The sequence below is a fragment of the Scyliorhinus torazame genome, chromosome 31, assembly GCF_047496885.1.
Source record: "Scyliorhinus torazame isolate Kashiwa2021f chromosome 31, sScyTor2.1, whole genome shotgun sequence".
Lineage (NCBI taxonomy): Eukaryota > Metazoa > Chordata > Chondrichthyes > Carcharhiniformes > Scyliorhinidae > Scyliorhinus > Scyliorhinus torazame.
In genome coordinates, this window is record NC_092737.1 from 24,467,562 (window position 1) to 24,479,568 (window position 12,007).

Here is a 12,007-nt window from a genome sequence, read left to right on the forward strand (position 1 = left end):
GCAGAGATAGTGCCCCATTGGTTGAAATATTTCGTAACTAGCTAAATTCCGGGAGGTTACCGGAAGATTGGAAAACAGACAATGTGACTCCCTTGTTCAAAAAGAGAGAACGGCCGATATAGTCCTTCATGGCAGAGAGCTCAGCAGTACAACTGCTTTGTCGGGCTTCAGCTCCAACACACTGAAAAAAGAAACCAAAACGACAGACACACCCAAGCTTTTCTCAAAGTGAAACTAAAAAGCAGAACCAGAGCTCAGCTCCACCCACACTCTGACATCACTGCAGTAACATGAGCAGCCAAACATTTCTTAAAGCGACATTTTCATGACACCTCCCCCCAAGAAAAGAAAAAAAAAAACATCAACTTCAAGATGTTTTCATTTTTCACCTTTTCACCATCCTTTAAGAAATGCACACAATAAATACACTTCACCGCTTCAAAAAAACACACGCAAACAGGTATAATAACATAGTCCATTTTTTTTTGTTCTTCCTCCAACTGAAACTCCTCGATTGACAGTGTCGTTGAACAAGAAGGTCTCTGCACAATCCGTCCATTTCACTACGCCTCGGCAATTCTCTTTAAAGTCAGATACTTTAGTTCAGTCTGATCACAGAGCCCCTTGCAATTCTCCAACACAGGAGCATTGGTTATCACAGCTTTCAGGCAGTCAAATGCCTGTCGAAAGTCCGCTGTCCGTTTCCTCAGCAAGTCCATCAGTGGAGCAATCGCTCTACAAAACATTTGCACAAATGTTCGATTAGATCCACTCATGCCAAGAAATCGCATTATTTCCCTTTGTTTCGAGGGTGTCGGAAACTCCTCAAGGAAAATGATTCGGGCTTTTCCAAATTCGCTTTTGGCTAGGTTTATCACCAAACCCGCCTCCTGAAGTCGATCGAATGACTCCATCAGATGTTTTAACTGTTCTTTCCGTGTCGGGCTGAAAATGATCAGATCGTTGATGTGTACCGCACAATTGGGTAATCCTGAAACGACTGTATTAGTTAACCGTTGAAATGTGGCTAGGACGTTTTTCATGCCAAATGGCATAACTTTGAACTGGTATATACCATCTGGAGTCACAAAAGCTGAAATCTCCTTCGCCCTTTCAGATGAAGGTACTTGCCAGTAATCTTTAAGTAAATCCAATTTGGAAATAAAAGCTGATTGTCCCACTTTCTCAATGCAATCCTCCAAACATGGGATAGGATAAGAGTCCGTTCTTGTAGCTGCATTAACCTTTCTATATTAAGCAGCACGGTAGCATTGTGGATAGCACAATTGCTTCACAGCTGCAGGGTCCCAGGTTCGATTCCGGCTTGGGTCACTGTCTGTGCGGAGTCTGCACATCCTCCCCGTGTGTGCGTGGGTTTCCTCCGGGTGCACCAGTTTCCTCCCACGGTCCAAAGATGTGCAGGTTAGGGTGGATTGGCCGTGATAAATTGCCCTTAGTGTCCAAAATTGCCCTTAGTGTTGGGTGGGGTTACTGGGTTATGGGGATAGGGTGGAGGTGTTGACCTTGGGTAGGTGCTCTTTCCAAGAGCCGGTGCAGACTCGATGGGCTGAATGGCCTCCTCCTGCACTGTAAATTCTATGAAATTCTATAGTCCACACACAACCGTTGGGTACCGTCTGGTTTTGGTACCATCACTATGGGTGAGCTCCATTGGCGGCAACCCACTTCAATTATGCCATTTTTAAGCATACTCTCAATCTCTTTGTTAACTTGTGCCAATTTTAAAGAGTTAAGTCTGTATCGATATTGTTTGATTGGAACAGCATTTCTCACATCTACATCATGTATGGCCATTTTAGTACTTCCCAATTTATCTCCACAAACCTGCCCATGTGATATCAATAACTCTTTCAGGTCAGTTCGTTTTTCCTCTGGAAGGTAACTCAACAATTTATCCCAATTTTTAAGAACATCCTCATTTTCCAATTTAATTTGAGGTATGTCAAATTCACAAGTCATCTGGATTTGGTTAGTCACTTTGAGTTAGAATCATTAAAGCCTCCTTTTTCTCTCCTTCCCTTTTAAGCATACTCACATGAGTATGAAGAGTATGCAGAAAATACGGAGGCTGGGGATTGAGGGTGATTTAGAGATGTGGATCAGAAATTGGCTAGCTGAAAGAAAACAGAGGGTGGTGGTTGATGGGAAATGTTCAGAATGGAGTACAGTCACAAGTGGAGTACCACAAGGATCTGTTCTGGGGCCGTTGCTGTTTGTCATTTTTATCAATGACCTAGAGGAAGGCGCAGAAGGGTGGGTGAGTAAATTTACAGACGATACTAAAGTCGGTGGTGTTGTTGATAGTGTGGAAGGATCTAGCAGGTTACAGAGGGATATAGATAAGCTGCAGAGCTGGGCTGAGAGGTGGCAAATGGAGTTTAATGTAGAGAAGTGTGAGGTGATTCACTTTGAAAGGAATAACAGGAATGCGGAATATTTGGCTAATGGTAAAGTTCTTGGAAGTGTGGATGAGCAGAGGGATCTAGGTGTCCATGTACATAGATCCCTGAAAGTTGCCACCCAGGTTGATAGGGTTGTGAAGAAGGCCTATGGAGTGTTGGCCTTTATTGGTAGAGGGATTGAGTTCCGGAGTCGGGAGGTCATGTTGCAGCTGTACAGAACTCTGGTACGGCCGCATTTGGAGTATTGCGTACAGTTCTGGTCACCGCATTATAGGAAGGACGTGGAGGCTTTGGAGCGGGTGCAGAGGAGATTTACCAGGATGTTGCCTGGTATGGAGGGAAAATCTTATGAGGAAAGGCTGATGGACTTGAGGTTGTTTTCGTTGGAGAGAAGAAGGTTAAGAGGAGACTTAATAGAGGCATACAAAATGATCAGGGGGTTGGATAGGGTGGACAGTGAGAGCCTTCTCCCGCGGATGGAAATGGCTGGCACGAGGGGACATAGCTTTAAACTGAGGGGTAATAGATATAGGACAGAGGTCAGAGGTAGGTTCTTTACGCAAAGAGTAGTGAGGCCGTGGAATGCCCTACCTGCTACAGTAGTGAACTCGCCAACATTGAGGGCATTTAAAAGTTTATTGGATAAACATATGGATGATAATGGCATAGTGTAGGTTAGATGGCTTTTGTTTCGGTGCAACATCGTGGGCCGAAGGGCCTGTACTGTGCTGTATTGTTCCATGTTCTTTGTTCTATGACACACTCGGTCTGGTGTTTTTACCGCACAATTCACCTCATTTAATTTCCTTTCATTCTGATAAGGTCCATAAAACCTTGCTTTTAAAGGTTCGCCTACCATGGTAACAATACGAAAACTTTATCCCAGGCAAAACTACAAACTTTGGATTTCTTGTCCGCTACCCGTTTCACCACATTTTGTGCAACTTTTAAATGCTGTCTAGCCAATTCACCTACTCTATTTAATCGTTCCCCAAAATTTCACACTTAATCCAATAATGTAATTTCCGATTTCTCATTCACTTTTTCCTTAATCAATTTAAGTGGTCCTCTTACCTCATGACCAAAAATTAGTTCAAAAGGACTAAATTTGGTTGACTCATTAGAACGAATGGAATTCCTTTATCCCAATCCTCTGGATAATCATGACAATAAGCCCTCAACATTGTATTTAATGTCTGATGCCACCTTTCTAACACTCCCAGCGAATCTGGATGGTGCGCAGTTGATTTAAATTGTTTTATTCCTAAGCTATCCATTACTTCTTTGAATAACCTCAAGGTAAAATTTGATCCTTGATCCAATTGTATTTCTGTGGGTAGTCCATATCTCGTAAAGAATTTAAGTAATTCCTCCACAATCTTTTTAGCTGTAATATTACGTACTGGAATGGCCTCTGGAAACCTAGTAGACACATCCATTATAGTCAAAAGATATTGATTCCCACTTTTCGTTTTAGGAAGCGTCCTACGCAATCAATTAGGACCCTTGTAAAAGGTTCCTCAAATGCTGGAATTGGTATTAAGGGCGCCGGTTTTATCACTGCTTGAGGTTTCCCGATCATTTGACATGTGTGACATGATTGACAAAATTTAACTACATCTTTATGTAGTCCAGGCCAATAAAAATGTTTTTGGATTTTAGCTTGAGTTTTCCTGATTCCCAAATGACCTCCCACTGGTATCTCATGTGCAACTCTCAACACCTCCTTTCTATACCCTACCGGCAATACTACTTGATGAACTTTTGCCCACTTTTCATCCGCCTGCATATGTACAGGTCTCCATTTTCTCATCAAGACATTATTTTTACGGTAATAACACTCTGGTATACACTCCGATTCCTCTTCCGTATATGCTTTCTGATACATCTGTTTTATTTTTATATCTTTCTGTTGTAACTCCGCCAATTTTCCTGCACTAAAAATATCCACCTCATCCTCTACCTGTTCTTGTTCTTTTTCAACCATCTGATCAAAAATCGTTTCTGATAATTGCACTTCCACTTCATCTTCATTCTTTGATTTCTCCTCTTGTCTTAACCTGTGACTTTGCGACCTTGTTACTACACAATCCGGAAAAATCCCAAGATATTCGTCCTTCAACACTTCATTTGTCTGATTTTGCACAGGCTTATCAACCACAGTAGGCATCACTCCCACCTGCGATCCAGCTGTATCATTACCCAAGATAAGCTGTATTCCTGGACAAGGTAGTTTCTCTATTACTCCTACTACCACTTCACTCTTCACTGGACTTTCCAACCATATCTTATATAATGGAACACTACTCCTCTCAACCTGAATTTCACATATCACCACCTTTTCTGGCAATATTCTTCCCAAACTACATAACTCCTCATCTCTTGCCATTAAAGAGTGAGTAGCTCCCGTATCTCTTAAAAATTGTGACCTCTTTACCTACTCCTCCTGATACACATGAGTAAACTTTACCCACACAAGTAAATTCTTTAAAGAGATCTGGCACCTTCTTATCAATCACCTCTTGATCAGGCTATACGATTATTTGCACCTCCTTCGCTTCCCTTGGGCTTTCCTTTACCACTTTAACAAACCCCACTGTCTTATCCTGTTTTACCACATCAGCCTTCCCAGTGCTTTTCTTCAACCACCAACACTGTGACTTTACATGGCCTAGTTTATTACAGTGAAAACATTTGAAACTTTTCATTTCTTTTCCACCCTCCTGGATTTCTTTTTAAATCTGAGGTGCGCTCTCTTTATTGTCTCCCATCAGATCACCTTTACCTTTACCACTTGAGTATTTCTCATGTCCCCAGTTTATATCCCGCACCGGCTGAAACTGATGTCGGAAACCAAGCTTTGATTTACTAATTCATAATCATCTGCCATTTCCGCTGCTAATCTCACAGTTTTAACCCTCTGCTCTTCCACATGAGTTTTCACTACGTCAGGAATTGAATTTTTAAACTCCTCCAAAAGTATAATTTCTCTGAGACCTTCATACATTTGGTCTATTTTCAAAGCCCTGATCCACCCATCAAAATTACTTTGTTTGAGCCTTTCAAACTCCATATATGTTTGACCAAATTATTTCCTTAAATTTCTAAACCTTTGTCTGTAGGCTTCAGTCGCTAGTTCATATGCACCTAAGATGGATTTTTTTCACCTCGTACGTCCCAGATACCTCCTCCGGTAGTGATGCAAACACTTCACTAGCCCTACCTATCAGCTTTGTTTGAATCACTAATACCCACATGTCCTGTGGCCATTTCATTTGTTTAGCTACCTTCCCAAATGAAATGAAAAAGGCTTCCACCACCTCCTCGTCAAACCTTGGCAATGCTTGGACATATTTAAATAGATCCCCACCAAGCCTTCGACTATGACGCTCTTTCACACTTTCCTCATCATTATCATCCAACTGTACGTTTCCCTTTACGTCTGACAATTTTAACTGACTGTCATGTTTCATAGCCATTTTCTGAAGTTCAAACTCTCTCTTTTTCCCTTTCCTCTCGATCTCTTTTTGTTCTGCTAGGGCTGTTCTTTCTTTGTTTCTTTCTTCTCTCGCCTTTTCTTTTTCCCCGATCTGTATCTCCCTCACTCTTTTTCTCTCATTGCATATTCAAGCTGCTTTAATTCTTTTTCATGTTCAAGTTGCCTAATCTGCAACTGGATCTTTGCCATTTATAATGAGTCAGACTGTATCTCCGGCAACTGTAAATGCTGAACCACTGCCATAATTATCACATCTTTTTGCATTTTGTCAGGTATTTGGATAATTGGAGCGCATTCTGGGGAAGGTGGGACCTGTACAAGCAGGACGGGTTGCATCCGAACCAGAGAGGCCCCAATATCCTGGGAGGGCGGTTTTCTAGTACTCTTCGGGAAGGTTTAAACTAATTTGGTAGGGGAATGGGAACCGGATTTGTCGTCCAGCAACTAAGGTAGCCGATGTTCAGGATGTCAAAGCGTGTAGTGAGGCAGTGGGAAAGGGAACACTGACAAAGGAGAGTTCTTGCAGGCATGGAGATGGGTTGAAGTGTGTATAAACAAAACAAAGAACAAAGAAATGTACAGCACAGGAACAGGCCCTTCGGCCCTCCAAGCCCGTGCCGACCATACTGCCTGACTAAACTACAATCTTCTACACTTCCTGGGTCCGTATCCTTCTATTCCCATCCTATTCATATATTTGTCAAGATGCCCCTTAAATGTCCCTATCGTCCCTGCTTCCACTACCTCCTCCGGTAGTGAGTTCCAGGCACCCACTACCCTCTGCGTAAAAAACTTGCCTCGTACATCTACTCTAAACTTTGCCCCTCTCACCTTAAACCTATGCCCCTTCACTTCAACGCAAGAAGCATCAGGAATAAGGTGGGTGAACTTAAGGCATGGATCGGTACTTGGGGCTACGATGTGGTGGCCATCACGGAAACTTGGATAGAAGAGGGGCAGAAATGGTTGTTGGTGGTTCCTGGTTATAGATGTTTCAATAGAGTTAGGGAGGGTGGTAAAAGAGGTGGTGGTGGGGGGGATGGCATTGTTAATTAGAGATAGTATAACAGCTGCAGAAAGGCAGTTCGAGGAGGATCTGCCTACTGAGGTAGTATGGGTTGAAGTCAGAAATAGGAAAGGAGCAGTCACCTTGTTGGGAGTTTTCTATAGGCCCCCCAATAGCAGCAGAGATGTGGAGGAACAGATTTTGGAAAGGTGCAGAAGTCACAGGGTCGTTGTCATGGGTGACTTCAACTTCCCAAATATTGAGTGGAAACTCTTTAGATCAAATAGTTTGGATGGGGTGGTGTTTGTGCAGTGTGTCCAGGAAGCTTTTCTAACACAGTATGTAGATTGTCCGACCAGAGGGGAGGTCATATTGGATTTGGTACTTGGTAATGAACCAGGGCAAGTGATAGATTTGTTAGTGGGGGAGCATTTTGGAGATAGTGACCACAATTCTGTGACTTTCACTTTAGTAATGGAGAGGGATAGGTGCGTGCAACAGGGCAAGGATAACAATTGGGGGAAGGGTAAATACGATGCTGTCAGACAAGAATTGAAGTGCATAAGTTGGGAACATAGACTGTCAGGGAGGGACACAAGTGAAATGTGGAACTTATTCAAGGAACAGGTACTACGTGTCCTTGATATGTATGTCCCTGTCAGGCAGGGAAGAGATGGTCGAGTGAGGGAACCATGGTTCACAAGAGAGGTTGAATGTCTTGTTAAGAGGAAGAAGGATACTTATGTAAGGCTGAGGAAACAAGGTTCAGACAGGGCATTGGAGGGATACAAGATAGCCAGGAGGGAACTGAAGAAAGGGATTAGGAGAGCTAAGAGAGGGCATGAACAATCTTTGGTGGGTAGGATCAAGGAAAACCCCAAGGCCTTTTACACATATGTGAGAAATATGAGAATGACTAGAGCGAGGGTAGGTCCGATCAAGGACAGTAGCGGGAGATTGTGTATTGAGTCTGAAGAGATAGGAGAGGTCTTGAACGAGTACTTTTCGTCAGTATTTACAAATGAGAGGGGCCATATTGTTGGAGAGGACAGTGTGAAACAGATTGGTAAGCTCGAGGAAATACTTGTTAGGAAGGAAGATGTCTTGGGCATTTTGAAAAACTTGAGGATAGACAAGTCCCCCGGGCCTGACGGAATGTATCCAAGGATTCTATGGGAAGCAAGAGATGAAATTGCAGAGCCGTTGGCAATGATCTTTTCGTCCTCACTGTCAACAGGGGTGGTACCAGGGGATTGGAGAGTGGCGAATGTCGTGCCCCTGTTCAAAAAAGGGAATAAGGATAACCCTGGGAATTACAGGCCAGTTAGTCTTACTTCAGTGGCAGGCAAACTAATGGAAAGGGTACTGAGGGATAGGATTTTTGAGCAACTGGAAAGTCACTGCTTGATTTGGGATAGTCAACACTCTTTGTGAGGGGTAGATCTTGCCTCACAAGTCTTATTGAATTCTTTGAGGAGGTGACCAACCATGTGGATGAAGGTAAAGCAGTGGATGTGGTGTACATGGATTTTAGTAAGGCATTTGATAGGGTTCCCCATGGTAGGCTTATGCAGAAAGTAAGGAGGCATGGGATAGTGGGAAATTTGGCCAGTTGGATAACAAACTGGCTAACCGATAGAAGTCGGAGAGTGGTGGTGGATGGCAAATAATCAGCCTGGAGCCCAGTTACCAGTGGCGTACCGCAGGGATCAGTTCTGGGTCCTCTGCTGTTTGTGATGTTCATTAATGACTTGGATGAGGGAGTTGAAGGGTGGGTCAGTAAATTTGCAGACGATACAAAGATTAGTGGAGTTGTGGATAATGAGGAGGGCTATCATCGGCTGCCAAGACACAGCGATAGGATGCAGAGCTGGACTGAGAAGTGGCAGATGGAGTTTAACCCTGAAAAGTGTGAGGTTGTCCATTTTGGAAGGACAACTATGAGTGCGGAATACAGGGTTAACGGTAGGGTCCTTGGCAATGTGGAGGAGCAGAGCGATCTTGGAGTCTATGTTCATAGATCTTTGAAAGTTGCCACTCTAGTGGATAGAGTTGTGAAGAAGGCCTATGGTGTGCGAGCGTTCATTAGCAGAGGGATTGAATTTAAGAGCCGTGAGGTGATGATGCAGCTGTACAAAACTTTGGTAAGGCCACATTTGGAGTACTGTGTGCAATTCTGGTCGCCTCATTTTAGGAAGGATGTGGAAGCTTTGGAAAAGGTGCAAAGGAGATTTACCAGGATGTTGCCTGGAATGGAGAGTAGGTCTTACGAGGAAAGTTTGAGGGTGCTAGGCCTTTTCTCATTAGAACGGAGAAGGATGAGGGTCGACTTGATAGAGGTTGATAAGATGATCAGGGGAATAGATAGAGTAGACAGTCAGAGACTTTTTCCCCGGGTGTAACAAACCATTACAAGGGGACATACATTTAAGGTGAATGGAGGAAGATATAGGAGGGATGTCAGAGGTAGGTTCTTTACCCAGAGAGTAATGGGGGCATGGAATGCACTGCCTGTGGAAGTAGTTGAGTCGGAAACATTAGGGACCATCAAGCGCTATTGGATTGGTACATGGATTGCGGTAGAATGATGGGGTGTATATTAATTTGTTCTCAATCTAGGACAAAAGTTCGGCACAACATCGTGGGCCGAAGGGCCTGTTCTGTGCTGTATTTTTCTATGTTCTAATGTTAACTGCAATGTTTTTGCCAAATCTAACAGTCTGCTTTTAGTCTCTGTCCGTAAGGTACTGCGTGAGACCGTCTCCATACCCAAAAACTTCAGAGCTTCTGAAAGAGCCATTGTCCACAACACACTCCCCAATTAAATTAAATTACCACACCTGAAAAGCAACCACAATATGCTCACCCCTCACTGTCTTTAAGTTCACTAAACCAATCCAATAGATAGACTTTTATCCCCCTCGAGCCCCCTATTTGTTATGGGCCAGGGTTTAGAGAACCCCAAAGTGTATCATGGAGTTCATCTGACTAACAACTTTTACTAGATTGTGGTATGGGGAGCACACGGCCCACTCTACAGGGGTGGTACAGCAGAAATGGAAAAGTAATTTTCAAAGCAAAACCATGTTTATTGTATGAACTCAAGTTAACCTTTCTAAAACAAACAGTGAACATCTCAGCAACCATCAATTCAAATACAACCCCCAAAGAATACAACACTAAGTAACCTGTATGCTGTCCTTTTAACACCCAGAAGACTTAACAAACCTTTAAACAGAAGCACATTAGGTTTACATTCACTAGCGAGAACATTTATAATTCTGAATTCACCAAATGATCAAGAGATAGTCCTTCATGGCAGAGAGCTCAACAGTACAGCTGCTTTGTCTGGCTTCAGCTCCAACACACTGACAAACGAAACCAAAAGGACAAACACACCCAAGCTTTTCTCAAAGTGAAACTAAAAAGCAGAACCAGAGCTCCGCTCCACCCACACTCTTCACTGTCGTAACATGAGCAGCCAAACATTTCTTAAAGTGACATTCTCATGACAAATTGGATCAATCCTGGGAGGAGAAAGACAATCGCAGGGCTGCGAGTGAAGAGCATGGGCATGTGCAGTGCTGACTGGCGGATGGGCAGACTGGCGGCCCCCTGTTCTAGAATTCCATTAACCCAATCGGATGATGGTGAAAGAATTAACCCGATTTGGGACTTGGGGAGGCGTAAACCATGTGACACCCGGACCAGTTTACTTGGCGAGGGGATCAGTGAAGAAAGAAGGGAAGGTTTCATTTATCGAGCACGTTCCCAATGCTTTACAACAAAGAAAGACTTGCAAAGTCTCGTCATTCTTGTGGAGGAAAGGTGATGAGCAAGTGTAAAGTCCCAATAACAACAAAATGACCAGTTGATCTGTCTGTGGTGTGAAATGTTTGTCATGAAGAGCTCTGAAATAGTGCTGTGGGATCATTTGGACTCCTCTCTCTGCCCCCCCCCACCCACCTTTCGAATGGTAACATCCTCATTGAAGAAATGCCCTTGACTAAATCACAACACGTTTGGTCAGCAGCGCCCGACAGCATTAATTAGTTGTTGAAAGGAATGCGGGAGAGAGAATTTCAATTGTTCCCATTTTCTTCACAGTCGTTTTCAGACCTGCCTCACAGACCAACACTGGTCGACTTGACTGTTGAAGAAGGTCAGAGGTTAAAGGTTATATATGGATCTAATACTGGCTTTCATGCAGTCGACGTGGATTCTGGAAACACCTATGATATCTACATCCCAGTGCACGTGAGTTATTGAGGAGCTTGTATTTAATTCTCCATTTTCAAACCGCAGCCCAGAACAGGGACTTTCTAAAAGCGGCAGTGATTCTTTTTCACGACCGATGTCGCGGAATCCTCCGCTGTTGATTGCGAGCAGTTTGGAACATGCACTCGGCCATCGTCGCTGTCTGCGGCTCTCCTGGCGTGGGCGCAGTGCCGGCTCTCAGGGGGCCCGTCACCTTTGCGGGGATGTGCCCAGGTCGGAGCAGGCAAAGGCAATGTGAGTCATTGCCTGCACTTGGCCAATTTCACAGTCCCGCAAGCAGCGACATGAGTAGATAATCAGCCTTGATGTTTGTTGCGGGGTGACTATTGGCCAGGATTCCGGCGGTGAATGTACCGGGGCGTTGATTTATGAGGATAGATTGCAGAGATTAACCTTGCGCCTCCTGGACTCCAGAGGGTTGAGCAGTGATCTAGCCAGGGTAGAAATCCAACATGTCCGGGTGTTTGGATTGAAGTAGACTAGAAACATATTAATGAGAGAACGGGAGAAACCTCGAATGGAGGATCCAGAATCGGACGACAAATGTTACAGATTCGAGACAGGTTCTGTAGCAATTGAAATTCTGAAGCAATATTTCACACGGCGGGTACGGAAATTTAGGAATGGCTCCTTGAAAGGCTGGGCGACTGCTGGAGTTTTCCAAACCGGGTGGATAGATTTTTATTGGGAATGGGCCTTGAGGGACATGAATCCAAGCTGGGCTAAACGGAGTTGAGGTAGAAATCAGCTGTTGTCAAGTGGTGCAAGGGGCCTGAGGCCTCTTGCTGTTCCCATGTGCTC

At 43.9% G+C, this 12,007-nt stretch overlaps 1 protein-coding gene across 5 annotated transcripts in view; it reads left to right on the forward strand.

The window, feature by feature from the left end:
- The window catches only part of LOC140404762 (misshapen-like kinase 1), a 420,620-nt gene that overhangs the window by 398,770 nt on the left and 9,843 nt on the right, over positions 1-12,007 (forward strand). For all 5 annotated transcript variants that reach the window (XM_072493477.1, XM_072493481.1, XM_072493478.1 and 2 more), the window contains one exon: positions 11,036-11,185. In XM_072493477.1, the coding sequence (XP_072349578.1) occupies positions 11,036-11,185 (150 nt within the window). The remainder of the gene's footprint in view (positions 1-11,035; positions 11,186-12,007) is intronic.